At 42.4% G+C, this 22322-nt stretch overlaps 1 protein-coding gene across 1 annotated transcript in view; it reads left to right on the top strand.

Moving 5' to 3' along the window:
• Positions 1 to 22322, top strand: part of LOC120516230 (ectonucleotide pyrophosphatase/phosphodiesterase family member 1-like) — a 123440-nt gene that overhangs the window by 60519 nt on the left and 40599 nt on the right. The window contains exons 5-12 of the mRNA XM_039737735.1: positions 3098 to 3195; positions 12317 to 12396; positions 12471 to 12590; positions 14737 to 14846; positions 16389 to 16454; positions 18416 to 18488; positions 19663 to 19771; positions 21781 to 21909. Coding sequence (XP_039593669.1) covers positions 3098 to 3195; positions 12317 to 12396; positions 12471 to 12590; positions 14737 to 14846; positions 16389 to 16454; positions 18416 to 18488; positions 19663 to 19771; positions 21781 to 21909 — 785 coding nt within the window. The remainder of the gene's footprint in view (positions 1 to 3097; positions 3196 to 12316; positions 12397 to 12470; positions 12591 to 14736; positions 14847 to 16388; positions 16455 to 18415; positions 18489 to 19662; positions 19772 to 21780; positions 21910 to 22322) is intronic.

Raw genomic sequence — 22322 nt, 5'->3', positions numbered from 1 at the left:
GAGTGGCTGGACCAGGCCAAGGGGTCGCCCACGTAATAAGAGGCTGTGGCAAATAGAGGGTCATTTCCTGGGGGTGGGACTGGACTGTGTGTCTGCCTGGGTGGTTGCCAACCAGGATCCGAAGTTGTCTTGTCATGTAGTGGGTGCAGCAACGCGGTGTACCAGTGCCTGCTCCCCAACTTCACTTGACTTGACTTGCAGTCACTCTCGGAGTTAACCGTTTTACATAGTATTCCCAGCCCAAGAGAGGTTTCAGGTTAGAAGTATTCATAATTTTTTGCAGTGACATGTTTTATCCTCTAGATCAGGGAGGGTCGTAGTGGCTGAAGGTTTTTGCTTAATAAGAAGCACTTATTTCTCTGGTAACATTTCTGCTTCATTTTAGTGGTCTTGGTCGTTGGGATTTTGAGCCCTTTTTGGTTCTTTTAGACTTAAACAGCTGTATTCTCATTTTTTATTGGCTCCTTATTAGCAATAAGATGCAAATGACAAAAGAAACCAGCCTTTCTCCATTTAGCTTGTTACCATTTATGTCTGTGTGTATTTATCATGCACTGTTCGGTTTAATTAAATACTTGGAAGAAATATGAAGAGAAAAAATTGAAAGATTGAGTATTACTCATCCATTTTAGTCTTCAAATCATTTGGATGATATCCTTAGAAAGGAAAGGAGCCGACATGGCAGAGTTAAAGCACTAACAAGCCATGAAATTGAATTATTGGCAAGGTGACGATATTTAAGAATAAGGAGGATATGCAGGACTGTAGTAACTACAGGGGGATAAAACTGATGAGCCACAGCATGAAGTTATGGGAAAGAGTAGTGGAAGCTCAGTTAAGAAGTGAGGTGATGATTAGTAAGCAGCAGGATGGTTTCATGCCAAGAAAGAGCACCACAGATGTGATGTTTGCTCTGAGGGTGTTGATGGAGAAGTAGAGAGAAGGACAGGAGGAGTTGCATTCTGTCTTTGTGGACTTGGAGAAAGCATATGACAGGGTTACTGAGAGGAGCTGTGGTATTGTATGAGGAAGTCAGGAGTGGCAGAGAAGTATAAGAGTGGTACAGGATATGTTCGAGGGAAGTGTGACAGTAGTGAGGTCTGCGGTAGGAGTGACCAAAGTGGGATTACATCAGGGATCATTTCTGAGCCCTTTCTTATTTACAATGGTGATGGACAGGTTGACAGACGAGATTAGACAGGAGTCCCCGTGGACTGTAATGTCTGCTGATGACATTGTGATCTGTAGTGAGAGTAGGGAGGAGGTGGAGGAGACTCTGGAGAGGTGGAGATATGAGAGGAGAGGAATGAAGGTCAGTAGGACCACCAAGACCGAATACTTGTGTGTGAATGAGAGGGAGGTCAGTGGAATGGTGAAGATGAAGGGAGAGGAGTTGGCGAAGGTGGATGAGTTTAAATACTTGGTATCAACAGTACAGAGTAGATAGATACTTTATTAATCCCGAGGGGAAATTCCCATACTCCATCGGCAGCATACTGATAAAAGTAAACGATACTAAATTAAAGAGTGATAACAATGCAGGTATAACAGACAATAACTTTGTATAATGTTAACGTTTACCCCCCGGGTGGAACTGAAGAGTCTCATAGTGTGGGGTCTCCTCAGTCTGTCAGTGGAGCAGGATGGTGACAGCAGTCTGTCGCTGAAGCTGCTCCTCTGTCTGGAGATGATCCTGTTCAGTGGATGCAGTGGATTCTCCATGATTGACAGGAGTCTGCTCAGCGCCCGTCGCTCTGCCACGGATGTCAAACTGTCCAGCTCCATGCCTACAATAGAGCCTGCCTTCCTCACAAGTTTGTCCAGGCGTGAGGCGTCCCTCTTCTTTATGCTGCCTCCCCAGCACACCAACACGTAGAAGAGGGCGCTCACCACAACCATCTGATAGAACATCTGCAGTATCTTATTACAGATGTTGAAGGACGCCAGCCTTCTAAGGAAGTATAGTCGGCTCTGTCCTCTCTTACACAGATCATCAGTATTGGCAGTCCAGTCCAATTTATCATCCAGCTGCACTCCCAGGTATTTATAGGTCTGCACCCTCTGCACAGTCACCTCTGATGATCACGGGGTCCATGAGGGGCCTGGGCCTCCTAAAATCCACCACCAGCTCCTAGGTTTTGCTGGTGTTCAGGTGTTGGTGGTTTGAGTCGCACCATTTCACAAAGTCCTTGATTAGGTTCCTATACTCCTCCTCCTGTAATGCGTAACGGGGACTGTGGAAGAGAGGTGAACAAGAGAGTGCAGGCAGGGTGGAATGGGTGGAGAAGAATGTCAGGAGTGATTTGTGACAGACGAGTATCAGCAAGAGTGACAGGGAAGGTCTACAGGGCGATCATGAAACCAGCTATATTATATGGGTTGGAGACAGTGGCACTGACCAGAAAGCAGGAAACAGAGCTGGAGATGGCAGAGTAAAAGATGCTAAGATTTACACGAGGATGGATAGGATTAGAAATGAGGACATTAGAGGGTCAGCTCAAGTTAGACGGTTGGGAGACAAAGTCAGAAAAACGAGATTGTTGGTTTGGACATGTGCAGAGGAGAGATCCTGGGTATATTGGGAGAAGGATGCTAAGGATAGAGCTTCCAAAGAAGAGGAAAAGAGGAAGACCTAAGAGGAGGTTTATGGATGTGGTGAGAGAGGACATGTAGGTGATGAGTTTAACAGAGCAAGAAGACGAGGACAGGAAGAGATGGAAGAAGAAAGATTGTTTTCTAATTAAGCAACTGGGTTGGAGCAAAATCCTGCAGCCATTGTGACCCTCAGGACTGACTTTGCCCACCCCTGCACTAGATGGTAGCAGATTACTGTCCTGAGTGTTATTCGAGCTTAACACTGCACACCATAACAGTTCCCCACCCACCAAGTCAGACTCGGGGTTAACCATTTTTACATAGAATTCCAAGCCAAGAGAGGCTTGGGGTTAATGCCAAGGAAGTTCAGACTTCATAATTGTATATACAGGTCACAGAAAGAAATACATTTGCAGTCCATGTGTTGGATTAAGTAGCTGCCTTTTAGAAGACGTAGACTCGATTAACATCATCAATTGTGCACTCTCTTCTTCTATTTCAGGTTTTCCCAGCCACCTGTAATACTTTTCTCTTTGGATGGCTTCAGATCTGAATATCTGGAAAGAAAGACTATTAAAGTTCCGGCGATTAAAAAATTAAGTAAGTTTGGTTTTTATTGTGTGTCATACGTGCTCGCCGTCATATGGGGATAAAAATTCTGTAAGTGTTAAAGAGTGATGGTTATGATCTGTGCCGTTATAACGTTTTGGTTACACCTTACCTGATGAAGGGGCCTTAGCTGCCTCAAAAGCTTGCATTTGTAATCTATTTATTTAGCCCATCAAAGGTGTCATTTCATCGTACTTTCTCCTTTTATAATGCTTTGACATTTTCCTGGTCAATATCGCAATACATCACCACCAAAGAGTTGGATAGCAGGTCAACCGCAAAACGCCATCGGACCCCTTCCTGCGATACTGATATGATACCTAATGTAAATTACACAATCTCCGCATAATTAACGTGAGAAACAGACAAGGTGAAAATAACTGTATTAGAAAACTATGCTAACATAAATGGCAACAACCACGTTCGTGGGCGCACCTCCGTCAACCCACATCCCCACACATACAGTATGTAAATAACTAAAAAGAGCAAAAACAACCCTTCACCCCAGACAAAACCCAAAATCCAGGCAGTTTCCAGACACTTATAATAATATGAGTCCATTTTCCTTGTTCTCCAACCCTTCTTTTGCACCTCAGAGTTCTTTTATACAAAATTGTAGAGCCAGACACATTGGCGCTGCTCTTGAGCCTGGTATTCAGCAGGGAACTGACTGGTTCCATCTTGGGACTCCACCCCAGCCCCCCTCCATTGTCCCCTAACCTCCTTTAGGCTGCCCAAACCCACCTTCTCTTTCCTGAACCAGATAGACACACAACCCATGACTGGGTGGCAGTCAGTTCAGGCCATCTTGCAGTGTCCCAAACTCTCCAGCTTGCAAAGCGTGGAAGGTAATCTAGAAAACTCTGTTACTCCCACCTCCTTTAATTCAAGTAATTTAGGAGGCGTCGTCTTTCGGCTGCTCCCATTAGGGGTTGCCACAGCGGATCATCTTCTTCCATATCATCCTGTCTTCTGCATTTTGCTCTGTCGCACCCATCACCTGAATATCCTCTCTCACCACATCCATAAACTTCCTCTTAGGCCTTCCTCTTCTCCTCTTACCTGGCAGCTATATCCTTGGCACCCTTCTCCCAATATACCCCTCATCTCTCCTCTGCAGATGTCCAAACCAATGCAATCTCACCTCTCTGACTTTGTCTCCCAACCATCCCACCTGAGCTGACCCTCTAATGTCTTCATTTCTAATCCTGTCCATCCTCGTCACGCCCAATGTAAATCATAGCATCTTTAACTCTGCCACCTCCAGTTCTGTCTCCTGTGCCACCATTTCCAACCCATGTAACATAGCTGGTCTCGCTACCATCCTGTAGACCTTCCCTTTCACTCTTGCTGATACCCGTCTGTCACAAATCACTCCTGACACTCTTCTCCACCCTGCTTGCACTCTCTTCTTTACCGCTAATTCAAGTAATTTAGGCTGAAACGATTTAGAAAGGGAAGGGCTTGAAGTGTGTGAGGATTAGGCTGGTACACTTTGAAGACTTGTCCAGATTAATAATTTATTTTTCGATAGAATATGGATGCTTGAAAAATCTTTTACCCTGCGTCCCTCAGCATGTGTTATAATTGGCGTTTCTTCATTTTTCTTCTAAATGAATCCAAATCCTAAAGGAAGTATGGCAGCATTTCAGCTACACAAATTTCTGTTTACATACTATTATTAACTAATTATAGTCTATATATGTAACCTTTACATCAAATCTCTTCAAAAACTTTGCTTGCAGTCTGTCGTCTGACTCTGAGCCTTCTTGACAAACAGAAGAGCCCTTCAGCTGCAGTTAACAGCTGCCATGCTGGCATTGCTTGCTTCCCCTTGGCAAAGGCAGTCTCTGTTGCTCCTTACACTGCCTCAAGGGTGATCTTGTTACGTGACTGTATGAGGTCAGTCAGAAGTTTCAAGTTTGTGTGTGTGTGTGTGGTCTTTGTAATTAACCCTATTTGACAATTATAGATTTGACTGTTCGGCTGAGAATGTGTGGCTTTCAGTAAACACCAGTAACTTGTGACTCCCTCCATTGTGCTGCCCTTTTAGCCGCCCACTGTCTGCTTACAAGACAAGTGGATTGAGAGTCGGTTATACAGGGGGTCTTGGTATGGCCCGGGATGACAGTACATTTCAGATGGCACAGGACATTAATCGAGTGGTCAGAGGTACCGTTGGCATACCTTCCATTATAGAACACTTCACTTTAAACCCAATATTATGTTAGGAATTGAAGGGGCACTACCAGGGTTGAGTTGGGTGTTCACTCCTTAGCCCATCCAGTCTTTTGGTTTTAACCCCAGCAACTGTCAGGCTGACTATGTTCCATGGTAACGTTTGCCATGCTACGGCCATATGGCACCTGGTATGATGGGTTCATTTGAACATTTGTCCTTGTGACAGCCATTTCCTAGAGTTTTTGATTTTGAATTGAAAGCCTTTATTGTCATTGTAAAATAATTACAGCGAACACAAAACCAACACTACTTTCCCTGAAACCCAGCAATGTTACAACACGTAATACAAACACAAAGGATGACTCAACAACAACTTGCTGGCCAAGACAGCCCTACGATTAAGTCTGTGGTAGACCAAAGAAGTTCTGGCCTGACTAAATTAAAGAAGACGTGCGACAAGTGAAGGTGGCCCCCCAAGATGCCCCAGATCGAAACAAGGAGATTGACCCGTTCGACAGCTGAACTTGCACAAACGTGGAATGACCGCAAGGAAGAAGTGCACATTTGACTTTCGATTTTGTTTTATAGGTGAGTTCACGTATCATGAGTAAAGCACCCTTTGCAATGACTAACTTGTGTCTGTCTTTCAGTCTGCATGAAACATCTCGGCCAACCGTGGACTAATTTTGTTGAAATGAGACACACTTATTTTCTTGAGGAAATTTGTCAAGACAGATTAGTTATTGTTGAAATATCCTGAACAGATTGTGCTGTACAAAGCTTTTTAAATTTCAGAATTTTACATTAAAGAGCCTTGTCTACCTTCAGATAGGAGAACTCTTCTGTGCAGCTTCTACTACAACTTCGCTTACGGTTTAAATTTTACCTTCAGCGGTTATATCAAACTGTACATTTTATTTTCCTTATTTTCACATCCGATAGCCACTACTGATGGCAAACAGATCCCCAAAACAAGTTCATGAAAGACCAGCAGGCTGTGTGCATGGGTAAGAAAGTTGCTATCATGTGCTGCTTGAATACACAAAAGGATTTCAGTCCTCCATCGACAAGACCAGTGAAGTGCGGGTGGAAACCTCCGCATTAGCAAATTGTTTTCTGTTTTCAAGCACTTTGAGCTACTTTTTGTATGAAAATGTGCTATATAAATAAATGTTTTGTTGTTGCTTTGTGAGTTCAAACTGAAGAGAACAAGTGCTTCCATACCTCAGTCCCAATACATTCATTCATAATTATTGGGGTCAAATCTTCCCAACCGTAAAAGTACATGATGGGTGTTCAATAACTTTATCTATCGGAGTACGTTGAAACAAATCTAGGGACTTTGTGACACCTGCACAGTTGTGGCTGACTGCGAGTGTAATGTTCCAAGAGAGAGGAGATCAGGAGAGTCCTGGTGCCAATCAAGTAAACTTCTTCATGACCATGCGCCGGTTCACATGTCACATCAATCACAAGATGCCTTCCGAGATCATGGGTTCCAGCAGCTGAACCATCTACCCACTGGCTCCCTCAGATGATTTCCTGTTCCAAGTTCTGAAGACATCTCTCAGTGGACGGTGGCTTTCAAGTGAAGACGTAAAGACCGCTGTGACATCCTGGTCAAACAAAAGATTTTTTTTTTCTCCAAGGGGGTTAAAGTCATTGCAGGAAAAGTTTACCAAGTGTATGGAGCTATCAGGGGGACGATATTGAAAAATTAATGTTTTGAAAAATCTTTTCTTTCTTACTGAGGTATATAAATTATTGAACGTCCCTTGTAACACACAAGCAATAAAGCAAAATGTTATCTAGATATACTGTGATCTCCATAATGTTTGCATTTTTTTCCCCCTCAATTTCCCCTTCTGCTCCAGCGTTTAAGCATGTTTGAATTGTAATTTTAATGTGCGCATTGCAGATTTTCAGTTATGGGGTGTTGCCTACGTTTCCGTCACACCATGTAGAAATCGCAAAACTTCGTCTACGTGATCAGCCCCTACCACATTCCAGGGCACTGTAATGTTTGGGGCAAATGGCGTCCTGGGTGTTTGTGATTCCTCAGGTTGGTTTCTTCGCTTCATAAGAGACCTTGGTTTGCTTCTATCTAGCTATCTATCTAGCTAGCTAGCTACTATCGGGTGAGACTTGGATGAGGCTCAAAGTGTAGGCACAGGGTCCTCTACCGCCATGTTCTGTTGTTTAATTCCACAGAAGGGTAGTGCTAGTCGCACTTGACTAATGCAAGAAAAAGGATAAAGTGGAAATTTCACATTAGGTAGAGTTCTGATTTCATTTGTTACAGTTTAGGAATTCCTGTTTTGAAACAACTGTGTATAGTGCCCTCCATAGTGTCTGGGACAAAGACACATTTCTCCTTGTTTTGTTTAAACTGTCTGCTCCACAGTTTAAAATTCTAAATCAAACAGTTCAGATGTGATTAAATCAGAACTGCAGATTTCCATTTAAGGGGATTGGCAGACATTTTGGTCACACCCGTGTAAAAATCGCAACACCTTTTCTTCATTTCAGGGAACCAAAACGTTTGGGACAATTGGCATCACAGGTGTTTGACTCTTAAGGTGGGTTTCATTGCTTTGGTAGTGCATCCGTGAGATACCTTGTCATTCTTCTACTCTTTGGAGTCTAGTTGCCATTGTTCAACATAAGAGCTGTGCGAGACATTGATGAAACCTTAGGATGACCGAAATCAACTGTCTGCAATATCATGAAGAACAAAGAACTTGTAGGTGAGCTGGTAGGCCAAGGAAGACCTCCAATGCTGATGACTGAGGATTCCTCACCACAGTCAAGAAAAAGCCCCCAACGCCTGTCTGACAGACCAGACACAGTCTTCATTGGGCCGATGTGTGTGTGTCAGAGATGACTATCTGCAGAAGACTTCATGAACAGAAACACAGAAGAGGCCATACTGCAAGATGAACACCACAAAAACAGGATGGCCAGTTTACAGGACTTCAGAGAGCCTGCAGATGTCTGAGAAAAGGTCTTGTGGAGAGACGAGACCAAGATGAACCTCATCAGAGTGATGGCGAGAGCAAAGTGTGGAGACGACCAGAAACTGCCAGCCCCTTTGGATCCAAAGCAGACCACCTCATCTGTTACACCATGGTGGTGCTGAGGGTAATATGGCTTGGGCTTGTATGACTGGCACAGGTCCTGGCACACTTCTCTTCGCTGATGATGGAACTGCAATGAATTCTGAACTGCGTAGAAACATCTGATCTGCTCGAGCTCAGCAAATGACAACAAACTCGCTGGATTGCACTTCATCATACAGCAAGATAACGAGCCAAACAGACTGCTGAGGCCACACAACTCTGACCTCACACCAGTCGATTTTAAGTCTCTCTTCGATTGCCCTGTTAGGGGGAGTGCATTACAGTAAACTAGTTTTGTTAAACTGTGAATAGTGTGAATTTTTCTTTATTTTTAGATCCTCCTGGTTCGTTAGGGGGCAAACAATGTAATGATACTGCGTGATATTTAGAACATGGCATCGATTTTTGAATTTCATGCAGCTGTGGAATTTTCAACACGGGTGTTCTTGGAGGTGATTCCCCAGCATTTGCTTTCTGAACTCATTTGTTTTTGCCGCTCCACAGAGTGCAGTGCAGTGTTCCTTTGTTGCTAGGATGTTTTGAAGAAGCTCCTGCTGTCTATGAAGGGGTTGTCTCTTTAGTCGTGAGAAGCATTCTGTATTTTTGGTCTCTGATGACGTGAACTGGAGTTGTGGTTTTTTTTTTTGAAGATGATATAATCAATTGAACATTTAGTGCCCAGAACATTTAAAGTAGCACTCCCAGTTGAAAATTGCATAATCCTGTTTCAGTGCAGTTCAGCTTTATGACACATGGCAGAGTAAGCACATAAGAGAGATAATTTGGTGACTCATTGCTGCAAGGTATGGAGCTCATTGTGATGGAATTAGAAGGTGTTGTGTGTGTCATGCATTGTCTCGTTTATTTACTAAAGGATTATAGACGGCCAAGGAAATGCAAAGCACATTTGAGCAGTTATGCGGTCTCTCTTTAACCCACTGAAATGCTCGGTGCATTTTTAGAGTGTTAGATGTTCTTGGTTTCCGTACAAATATTCCTCAAAATAAACTTCACAAACTACAATGTGTGTGTGTGTGTGTGTGTATATAAATGTTAAATTCCTTTCAGTGCTGTGAGTTGAGACAGGCCAACTAATCATCAGGAAATGCTCTTCCCAAAAAGGGAGAAGTGTGAACACCCCCTCCGGGTCTGGGATATTCACATTTGCATGTTCTAGCTTGTTACACCCAGTGAATACAGCAAGAGGGGGGGAAAAAAAAGCTTATATATAAAAATACTAGTTGTGTAGCCTGGGGTCCGAAAAACTATTGAAATCATCAGGGAAAAAAAAATTGAAATGTAAAGATGTCAGGTGATTGAAAGGTACTACTCTGGGCGTCTCGGAGGTTTTGATTTGCCGATGTGCTCCCGTCGCTTGCCTATCAGCGGCTAAGCGAGTGTCTCTTTCTTCTGAGGTTTTGTTTTGCCGATGTGCTCACATGACTTGTGTATTAGCAAGACCCCTACTCTCTCTTCTGTTTCTTTTTCCGGTTTCTTTGTGGTGGTGGCCTGCGCCACCACCACCTACTCAAAGCTTCATGATGCTCCAACAATGATGGATGGATTAAAAGGCAGAAGTCTACATGACCATCATCATCATCAAGCCCTTCCGTGAGAACCCTAAATCCAAAGAGGACTGTTTCATTTATGTTAGGTGGAATGCCCAGAGGGGACTGGGTGGTCTCATGGTCTGGAATCCCTACAGATTTTATTTTTTCTCCAGCCGTCTGGAGTTTTTTTTTGTTTTTTCTGTCCCCCCTGGCCATTGGACCCTACTCTTATTCGATGTTAATTTTGGTTGATTTATTTTGTTTTCTTATTGTGTCTTTTATTTTTCTATTCTTTATTATGTAAAGCACTTTGAGCTACTGTTTGTATGAAAATGTGCTATAGAAATAAATGTTGTTATTAGTGGCTAAGAGACTTTGTCTTTCTTCAGAGGTTTTTTTTTTGCCGATGTGTTCACCTCGCTTGTGTATTAGCGACTAAGCGATTGCCTTTCTTCTGAGGTTTCCCTTTTGCCAACGTGCTCGCCTTGCTTGTTTATCCTCGGAGGTGGAGCCCTTAAACCGACTCCACCTCTCACCTTCCACATGTAGACGTTTAAATATAAGATACCTAAATCTTGCCGTCTTCCTCATCATCACTGTAGGGTTGATCAGCCTTCTCCATACAGCTCGGTCCCGCACCTCTTCACCAGTCGAGCCCTTCGACTCTTCAATTCCACCCGGGGGAGTAAATGCGAACATTAATTTTATTTTAATTCTTTTCATTTTTATTACTATTTAATTTAATATTGTTTCTTTGTATCAGTATACTGCTGCTGGATTATGTGAATTTCCCCTTGGGATTAATAAAGTATCTATCTCTGTCTCTATCTCTATCTCTGTCTCTATCTCTATCTCTATCTCTATCTCTGTCTCTGTCTCTGTCTCTGTCTCTGTCTCTGTCTCTGTCTCTCCTCATTCCATGCCTACATCACCTCAACCTCCTTTCCTGTCCTTTCTTAGATCTCTCTTTCTAACTTTTTTGTTATATCTCAGACTGTCTCATTTCTTCTGTCTTTTTTTCCTAAATTCCACACATCCATCTCCACATTCTCATTTCGGCCACATCTAAGTTCTCCTGCTGTGCTCCTTTTCCTGCCTATGTCACATCATTGCTGATCTCTCCACTGCCTTAAAAGCCTTACATGTAACCTTCACCTTAATTTTTTGATCACGCAATCCTCCTGACTCCTTCCAATTGTTCAATCCACACTGAACTCTATGGGTTATCTCTGCATGTAATTCTCCATTTTCGGCTACCACTGATCCTAAATATTTAAGCTGAACCTGCCTGGATAACTTTTGAATCCTGATCCTCCTCAAACCACAGATATTCAGTCTGTCTGTCTTACTATTTATCTTCCAAAGCCCGTCTCCATTCTTCCATCTACCTCTTCTGGTGCTACACAACACAGTGCCATCAGCACAAAGCTCGCACCAGGGTTGATAATTTTTTCATCAGTTCTCTATAACCTCATCAAAGATGTAAGGACTTCAAGAAGATCCCTGGTGTAGACCTCCTCTAACTGAGAATCTTGTCTTGTTACCTCCACCCGAGTCCTCACTCCCTCGTACATACAGTATCCTGAACTATCCTCACACACTACTCTGATCCTCCGTTCTCGCTTGTGCACCTCTAGAGCTCTTGCCGCAGCACTCTATCATAAGCCTTCTCCAGCTCGGTGACCACCATGTGCAATCCTCTGGTTTTCTCAGAGCTTCCCTATGGGTTGTCTCAATGCAGAGACTGCATCGGTGGTGGTTCTCCCTGGCATAAAACCAAACTGCTCCTCTCCTGTGGTCCCCCAAGACGACTTATGATGAGGAATCACTTGGGTCCTCTTCTATGCAAGTTGGTAACAGTTCAAGTGTGAGTGATCCTTTGGCAGAGATGTGCCGTCTTTGAGGTGTGCTAAGGGTTTCTCCTCCATCTCTCAGCTATACTAACAGAAGACAGGTCTGGGATGAGTTCTTAGAGTGTTGGGAATTTTAAACAGTGGTTTCTTCTCCTCTATGATCTGCTTAGGGAAATTTGGTGGGAGTTAATGTTCTCATTTGTATCTGCATGATTGCCGTAATCCAAGACCCTCCTGTATTTAAGAAGTTATCAAGTACTGTGTTATAAAAGCACTGCGCTGCCGAATCAGCTTTCCTTTTCAGAGCAGCGCTTTGCCGTTCTTCTGCTCAAAGTCTTTGTTAATGAGAGACACTCTTGTATGGGTCCGTTCACAAAAATTTAAAATGACCTGTTGGCTTTTCTTCCAGAGTCTTGTGGAGTATCGCCACCATATATGATACCAGTATACCCAACAAAGACATTTCCTAATCACTTCACCATTGTTACAGTGAGTTTCTTGCATTTTATTTATTTTTTTAAAGTCTTAAAAAAAATTGTAATAATTTATGTCATTGTTTCCAGGGCCTGTACCCAGAGTCTCATGGCATCATAGACAATCGCATGTACGATCCGAGTCGAAATGCTTCTTTCAGCCTTAAGGATAAGGAGAAATTTGTTCCTTCTTGGTACCTGGGAGAGCCTGTAAGTACTGAATGAAGCACTTTAATCATTGCAGGCATGGTGATGATTATAAAGTGTTCATATGGCAGTTATTAGCAGCATAATCTGACCGAAATATTGTCCCATCTTAAAAAAAAAAAAAAATTGGGAATCAGAAAGGCGGGGGGGAGGAGGGGGTCATACATACATTAAAGGAATGAATGGACTTCTTTCATTGTTATGTGGGGGCAAGGGATAACAGCTTGGAGGAAAAATATGCAGGGACAGATGTCTGCTGCTAGTGAAAGCCCCCTCCTGAGTAGACTTGTTATGACCTTTAGCACTTAACAGGGGCTTAGTTACATTAGATGAGTAAAGAGGGTCACCCATGGCTTTTTGTGCAGTCAAAATTGGGTATTTCTGGGACCTTCCGCCCCCCCTCTTTAAGGGTTGAGGTTTGGCGCGGGTCCTCCCTTGCCCCCGCTTGAGTCATCACCCAAGGTTCTTGAATATTAGGGACTTGAGAACTGGATAAAAGCCCCAGTGGTCCCCACAAGATGCTACTGCACTAGAGGTAACACTAGAGGTGTCCGTGTGTGTGTGTGTGTGTCTTCTGGTGAAGTGCGCATGCGTGGGCCGCGCTGCACATCGCACCGTGTCCCGCCCATGCGCACAGCACCGTGGACGCACACACACTGGAAGCTGGGCACACAGTGAATGGCCTTGCCACGGCCGGCATGATAAGAAATAAAGGACACCATTTCTGGAGAGAGTGCTGATTGAGTAGTCACGGCCGCACACATAAAATCCATTGCTGGGGAGATGCCACACTTACAATAATCAGCTGCATGCCAGCACAGATTAAAATACTTGCTAGGGAGACACCACATGTACAATTTATAAGCAGCATGCCACACATTACATCAGTTGCTGGGGACACTCTGCTGATTGCTCACTGTTGTGGCAGAAAATTAAAGTCCTATTACGGACTTCAAAGCCAATATTACTGTCAGAGAAAATTACAGGCATTTTACGGAAATACAAACCAGTATTACTACGAGAGAAAATTAAAGACACACAATACAGTGACGCATATTACAGCCTCATACAAGCCAGTATTACTGTAAGAGAAAATACTACAGACGTATCTACTAACAACATGCCACCCAAAAAAAAGGGACACGTCAAGTAGGACAAAAGACACAGACAATCAAATACTATATAAGCAACATCTCCTGGAAGAACGGTCAGCTCAGCAAGTAAACATCAACCAAAAGAAAGGCTGAAAGACAAAGAAAAATACGAGCAAATAGATCGATTGGAAAAAAAAAGAAAATGACCGTCAGAAAAACGCTAAAAGAGAAAGACTCAGAAGAGCAAACCTTAGAAAAAGTTGGCATTTACTTGATAGAACTAGTATTCAGCCACAGTCAGTTATATGTTACATTATCAAAAGTTAGACGTTTTCCAGATGATGTTGTCAAGGTTGTAGAGATTCCTGAACAAGGCAAACTGTTGCCAGACTCAGACAGAATATTTACAAGAAATGTTGTCTACAATGAAATTGTATAGAAAAATTTCATGAAGTAAACAAATAGAAAATTTTACCTAAATATCTTCTTCAGATATTGTGTCCTACAGATTGTTACAAAGTTTTACACTATTAATTATACTTACTGTATTGTCATATACGTTTCTATTTTTAATATTATTTTACTTTTACTTTAGGCTTCTTGCAAAAATATTTTTAACAAAAAAAAATTAAGACAACAAACAGAATGAGGTCAAGGTCCCTTGCCATTTAATATAGACTGTTCCTAATAATGTTTATGCAATACTGTCTAGTTTTATAATAATTGTTCAATATATTTGATTTGTTGTTGATGGATCTTTAATGTACACGATCTAAAAATATAATCATTGTTTTACGGTTTACTCCTCAAATATCCCTCCCCGTATATGAGAGTCTAGGGGAGACCACTCCCGATTTTTGAGTATTCTGTGCTGCGCCAGTCTCGCTCCCTTTTAAACATTCTTTAGCAAAAACAATAAATGGCTGTTGCATTCTTTCTAATTTTAAAATCGTGAATATGCCCAGAATGGAGAATTTCATGTTGCTTTCTTACCTTGGTAACATGTTGTGATTCGGAGCGTTTTCATTCCTTTTAGTAATTTTCATCTTTTGCAGGTCTGGTTGACCGCCAAGTACAATGGTTTGAAGAGTGGCACGTACTTTTGGCCTGGCTCAGATGTAAATATCAGTGGGTCCTTCCCGGATAAGTACATGAAATTTAACAAGTGAGTTGAGCGAGTTTACTTTAAAGAAAGACATTTTATATCCATCTTAAGCCCTGCTAGAGTGTGATTGGTTTATGTCAGGTATTGGGTAAAATACAGTAATTATTAGTAATTTTAGTCCCGTCCGAATTGTTCAAATGACAGAATTTCTCTGACACGTCACATTGAATGGGACTGATTTAACCAGATGTTATTTTAACAGAAGGTAAGTCTCTGATCTTTACTGAGACATGAAGGTGCAGACTGAAAAAAAAGTTAATGATGCGAGTGCTTTGGATGAGGCTGAAATTGGAGATCCATCCATCCATCCATTACCAACCTGCTATATCCTAACTACAGGGTCACGGGGGTCTGCTGAAGCAAATCCCAGCCAACACAGGGTGCAAGGCTGGGAACAATCCCCGGGCAGGGCGCCAGCCCACCGCAGAAACTGGAGCTCCTTCAGTAATAATTCCTTTCCCATTTCCTGGAGTGAAATTCCTCTTGTCCAAGTAGGGCTTAAATTTCATATTTACAAGAAACAGATTTGATCTTTATGAGTTTTCCGTTGAGGCCATGTTCATCCTTGGTGCCCACAAATGCTCACCCCCTGCCTGTGTCATAAATCCACATGATTCATTGGTAGCCCAGCTCCTCTGGGATGGCACATTCATACCTGCCATCACAAGAAGGTTTGCTGCCTCTCCTGTCAGTCTCAAGAGCATGGAGGAGACACCAGGAGAAAGGGCCATTACACCAGGAGAGCTGGACAGGGCCGGAGAAGGACATCAACCCAGCAGCAGGACTGGAATCTGCTTCTTTGTGCAGGGAGGAGCATAGCCAGAGTCTACAAAATGACCTCCAGCTGGCTACTGGTGTGCATGTCTCTGACCAAACAGTCAGTAATAGACTCCATGAGGGCCCGACATCCTCTAGTGGGACCTGTGCTCACAGCCCATCACTGTGAAGCTCGGTTGGCATTCTCAAGAGAATGAACACAGTCCTGCCACCAGAGTCTAGAAAGTGAATGGCCTTCTGAGTCGCATCACTTCACAGAGAGCAACTGAGGGCAGGAATGGGGGGTACCCCCTGCCATCCCCATATCCGATGATCATGCAAAATCAATCTCTGCTGCGGGCGTACCGTTCATAAAGGGTCTTTAGGTGGGGCTTTCATTCATGAAGTTGGTGCATATTGGATAAGTAAAAAAAATTAAAAATAACTGTCAAGTCACCTCCTTCTGTTCCAGTTTTATGTGTATGGTGCCTACAACTGCAACTCCCAAAAGCCCCCTCTGCATCTGCACAAACCTGTTTAAGGACACAGACCCCATTTTTACAAACCAGGTATCTGAGCTACTGGTGTTGATACTTCGCATTTAACAATCTCCAAACGGGACATACTAAACAAAAAGAACTAAAAAAAACACACACACACACACATCCCTTTGTAGAAATGCTGCAGAATGACATCACTTCAAAATGTCTTCTGTTCTCCTTGTGCAAGCGTTTCTGACCTGCAGCAGCCTTCACAATTAACCTGTGATTTGTCTTCATTCATCAGGTCCAAGGATTTTGAAGAAAGGCTTTATACCATCCTGCACTGGTTGGCATTACCCAAGGGAGAAAGGTACTTCATTATTTGCACTGGATTGGGGCTATGCAGATGTTGTTAAATTCAATTAATGAGTGATATTTTCATAATTAGGAACAGGCATTAAATTGTGCCTCTAGGACTAAATGTTTCCAGCGTTTGGGAGTAAATCAAGTTGACTTGATGTGTTCTACTCAGTGGTGTGGTGTGTCGTGTCGCAGCTCTGGCAGTCTGGGGTCTTGTGTGTCTCCCACTGGGAGAACATCATTTGTATTTGTGTAAATACTTCCCATCTTTAAAGGGGATTCTCAGCATTCCTGCTACACCTTTTTTTTTTTGGTATCCTTGTGGGTATCGAGCTCTCTTGCCCGGTACTTCCTGTATCTTCTTATATAATACGCTACTGTGGCTGTCAGTTTGTCTGTCCAGGATTTTAAATCCCCTGCTGCTCGCAAACCATTTGACCGATTGACCTGAAATTTGGTACACAAATACTACATGCCGTCTACGATCCGCTTTCGGAGTGATGATTGACCTCCAAGGTTATTCTTCTTTTTATTTTTACTTTATTTTATTGTAGAATTATTTAAGTGGCCAGCAGGGCGGCGGTGTGGCGCATGTGTATGGGCGCCGTTCTCATCCCTACCATCTTCACCGTTTCTTCCCCTACCTCTTCATATTTTAAATCATTCTTGAGGCAGATTGAAGACTTAAGGGCCAGCGTAAGTGAAAAATTAAATAAACGTACGAAGTAATTGCAACACAAACATCAACTCAAATCAGTTTTGACGTGAAAAGATGTCGACGGAAGAAGAAGAGAAGCGGGCCGCTAGGGTGGAGAAGAGAAGAGCTGCTCAGGAAGCAGCAAGCGCATCGACCTCTGAACAAACAAATGATAAACGTGCAGAGAGAGAAAGAGAAGGAAAACCTATAAGTCAAGTGTGTGCGCGCTGCACGTTCTCGTTCTAGCAGTTCGCCGTTACTGGTGTAATAATAAAAAAGGTGCAGAAAAAGTTAATATTCAACATACACCCTCCATTGACCCCACACTGAACATGAAATCAATGAGACACACGGAAAACACGAAACCACATAAAAGTTCAGAAGATTAAATGGAAAATGAATAACGTTTGTGAACCTTGTCGTCTTATATAATACGCTGCCATGGCTGTCCGTTCGTCTGTCTAGGATTTTAAATCGCCTGTCGCTCACAAATCGTTTGACCAGAAATATGGTGCACGTACTACATGAAGTCTGTCTGCTTTCAGGGTAATGATTTTTATTCCTCTTATTATTTTTATTTTACTTTATTGTAGAATTAACTCGCAGCCGTGTGGCGCATGTGTAAGGGTGGCGTTCTCATTCCCTACCACCTTCGCTGGCCCTTCCTCTACCTCTTCATATCTTAAATCATTCTTGAGGCAGATTGATGACATAAGTGCCAGCTTAAGTGAAAAATGAAAGTATTAAGTAATTGCCACACAAACACCAACTTAATCAGTTTTAAAGCGAAAAGATGGCGATGGAAGAAGAGAAGAAGCAGGCCACTAGGGTGGAGAGAAGAAGAGCTGCTCAGGAAGAAGGCGGTGCATCGACTTCTGAGCAAATGAATGATAAACGTACAGAGAAAGAAAAAGGATGGAAACTAGGAACGCTCAAGTCGAGTGGATAACGTGCAGTGCGCTCTTACTGGTTGATCATATTTTGATTGTGCAACCAAAGTGCAACTGACCAATCCGATTGCTTGGTGGGATCTCTCTCTCTCTCTCTCTCTCTCTCTCTCTCTCACACACATATATTAGCATTTTATTAAGTAGTAGATCGTGTCTGAAAGCATAATGAAGTCTTTTGGTTTCCACTGAATTTTCCATTGCCTAATTTTCCCAAGAGTTCTCTTTTTTAGAATTATGGAAGATCTGACCACTTTTCACCAAACATTGTGTGTAATGCATTCTTAACACGCATTTCATTTTCTATCCATCTTCTTTTCTGTTTAGGCCGGACTTTTACACTTTGTACCTAGATGAGCCGGATACCTCAGGCCACAAATACGGACCCTCAAGTCGTCAAGTGAGTTGTACCGAATTCCACAGTAATTTGCAGTAAACGGTGTGTAATAAAAGTCTAAGCAATAAGCAGAACTCCAGACGACACCATTTATAATCCCACTAGGCTGACCCGCCTTTTAAGGCGACCACTTCTTAAGGCAATTCAATATGTAGATCAATTTGATATTTTATACAAACTCATTAATTTGGTTATATTGCATTTGAGCGGGATTACTTTAATACTCGTAGTTTCTGTTTTTTTTTTTTGTGATGAAATTTAAACTTTTTTTTCTATATTGAGGTCGCCCTTTTGAACCCCCCTGATATTTATTACGTGGTGAAGCATTTGTACTCCATCAACATTAATTATTTCCAGAGACATAATTTTGTCTATTTTTCCAGTGCATCGCGCACAAAAGTAAGGAACGATGGGAGCACCAGAACTCTGCTCACATCATGTCGCTTCGTACCACAAGCTGCAAGTAGTAAGTCTGTGATAAGTGGAATACCGCTACGCTTTCCACTCACGGGACGGAAGGACAATCCCAAACGCTTTTATATAGTAAGAAAGAAGAAGATGATATCGCACAGTCTGGAGGAGAAAAATCATCTTTTACCTGGAAAAACAAAACTACAAATCCCATCGTGCATTGCAAAATGGACGGGGCGTGTGTGAAACTCTGCGCCTGCGTAGCACTCACGGGACGGAAGGACACCTGACCGCTTTTATATAGAAGGATCAACCAGGCATCCTGACTGCTCCATTTGACTTTTTTGGGGTTGCCTGCGATGGGCTTGGCGCCACTTGTCCAGGGTATGTTTCCTGCCTTGTGCCCTATGCCAGCTGGGATAGGCTCCAGCCTTAAACCCAACCCTTGTTGACTGTGTTTTGGGACTAAGCAGGTTGGACAATTCAGGGCTTTTGGGTTACCATTTAAAAAGAGTAAAAGTGGAATTCAACCAGAGGTGTTGAAGATGAACAGTATGCTACCATAGCACAAAAAATGAGAGTGATCTGTGCAAAGTGATCTAAATTGATTTTGGATCTAAAACACAAGATAATTGATAAGTATCATAAGTATAATGTATTTTGGTCACATCCCAGGTTTTTGCATCCCAGAGTTTAACAGTACATTTACAAATAAACCACAAAGCCATTAGCACAACCAAATGACATTTCCTGTGTTTGCTAATAGGTGGAAGATGCGTTGAAAAGAGTTGACAAAATAGTGGAAATGCTAATGGACGGACTCAAGCAGATGAAGTTGCATAAATGTGCCAACGTTGTCCTTGTATCTGATCATGGTAAGCACTTTTAACTGCTTTGTTGAACTAACCCTGTTAGTTTTAAATTGTGCACCTTCCTGACCGACTCCATTCCATCCTAACGCTGTGATTTTGGAATGGTTTTGAGGCAATACAACAACAACACTTATTTATAGAGCGCATTTTCATACAAAAAATATAGCTCAAAGTGCTTTACGTAATGAAGAAAAGAAAAATAAAAGACACAGTAAGAAAAGAAAATAAGTCAACATTAATTAACATAGAATAATAGATTGTATAAGGTTTCTGTCTCTGTGTGTATGTAATATATATTGTGAAAGATAACCCTGGACACAGACAGACACCCAGACGTCCAGATGTCCAAAACACACGCTTTATGTTCCTCTGCTCACACCGCACAACCACAGTGCCCAAAGACTCCCAATAACTCGGTCTTTTCCTTAATTCTCTCTATTGCTGCCTCTACTCCATCCTCTTCCACCCAACTCCAGCTGTTCGAATGGAGTGAGGTGGCCCCTTTTATGGCACACCCGGATGTGCCCCAAGTGCTCCCTGATGATCTTCTTGTAGCACTTCCTGGTGTGGTGGAAGTGCTGCCATCCAGGGCTCTGAGATGGTCCAGGCGCCCCCTCGCGGAGGCCACAGACCTCCGACAGACATATGTATGTGTGTGTGTGTGTGTGTGTGTGTGTGTGTGTGTATATGTTTTGTATCATTCTTTTCATAATTTATCAAACTTTAATGTGATGTTAGATTTTCAGATTCTTCTTCTGTTTTGAAATTTTAAACTCAAAATCACAAAAGTCGTGGTTTTTAATATTAAGAGAGGCGTGGTTTTTATTTTTGATCGAGTAAACTTTCTTTCACAAGAACAAACTATTAAAAAAAAAAAAAATCTATTCATAACTCCAATGATTGCATTTAGGTGATCTGGTTAGCTGAAGGTTGAGTTACGATGACCCATTGAGAGAGAGAGATAGATAGATAAACCAAATATATTCGCATTTAAGTTCTCCCGTGGATAAGTCAGGGTTTAATTTTACCGTATAATTTCCAGTATTTTATAATGTCGTTTGTATAAGTCGAACATGGAAAACTCACGCTATTGGTCCAAGAGATTATGATATGCTAACGTCCACCTGAGAGAGTAACCACGGAGCACACGGCCTTTTCTTCTGTGTATTCTCCCTACGGGTCCACATGGTAATACCCGAACTATTCTGAAGCGACGTTTGCACTGTTTTTTTTTTTTTGTATCGCACACCCTCATACATTTTTTTTTTTATCGTAAGAGCATCCCTTATCTACGATGGCGCGTTCGATCAGAACAAAATTCTACGATGGCGGGTTCGATCAGAGGAAAATAGGAAGCTGGGTTTAAATTAAACGTCGTTGAAGTTGGTAACTGTGCTGCCGCCACAAAATTCAATGTGTCTGAGAAACTGAGATTGGAGGAGGAAAGAAGATTTTTTTTTTTTTTAAAAAAGTGTATTTTTGAACGGGCGTACAAGTCTGATTTTATGATCGATTTTTCAGGTTTCAAGACGCCGACCAATACGCGAGTATACACGGTATGTAGAGATAACTGGAGCACTGACTAATAAATTACGGCACACTGCAAGACGACGATTGCACCACGATACTCTGACAACACACCTCGCTCAGTTTTGACGAATCACACCGCAGCCTTCCTCTTTGTCACGTCCCCTTAAATGCCATTTTGTGCCTTCTAGGTTGGGATCCCCTCATGTAAAGAAAGGAGGAATAAAAACCAACAAATGACATCATAGACCGGTGATGTGTGCCCCCATTTGAAAATTCACAAGACCCCTTTTTTAATTTTTTTTGTAAGATTGGATTCTGACATGCCTCTCCACCACACCCACGGATTTCTATGCAGTGATCAACTCAGCCAGGAGCCCACCAGCTGATTTCACTGTACCCATATGACCTACAGAAGTGGCTTTTTGCTCAAGAAATTAGAAGTTTGGGAAACCTATTTGACATTTCTGTTTATTTTGATGCAGGCATGGAAGAATCTACCTGCGAAAAATCAGTCATCCTGTCCGAATTCATACCCAACACCGACGACTTTGTGATGAGGACTGGCGCTGCCGGCCGCTTGATGCCCACAGACCTCTCTGTATATAGTACTTGTGAGTAATTTTTCCCGATTGCAAGCTTTTATTTTTCACATTTGTGTATTCACATGACTTATTTAGAAAGGTTTTGAGTTGGCATGAACACCACTGGCACCATACCAGATAGTAGTTGAAGAATTGTGCTGAACATTCAATGAGGAAGTCACCATTATTTTCTACTAGAATATCAGAGAAATATTACATATTTGGCAACAATAAAATCAAAAATTAATATTTTTGTCAAATGAGATTAATACAGGGCTCTGGATGGTCATTTTGAAGTAGGGGTTGCATCATAACCGAACATTCATAAAGCCACTTATTCCAGTGGGTGCCTGGGCAATCGACTAGCAGCATTGGGTGGGAGGCAGGAACCAACCCTGGATGAGGGTGCCAGTCCATCGCAGTGCACCTACCTACTACGCCAA

The sequence above is a fragment of the Polypterus senegalus genome, chromosome 16 (genome assembly GCF_016835505.1).
Source record: "Polypterus senegalus isolate Bchr_013 chromosome 16, ASM1683550v1, whole genome shotgun sequence".
In the NCBI taxonomy this organism is placed as follows: Eukaryota; Metazoa; Chordata; class Cladistia; order Polypteriformes; family Polypteridae; genus Polypterus; species Polypterus senegalus.
This window is presented reverse-complemented; position numbering and strand designations above follow the sequence as displayed.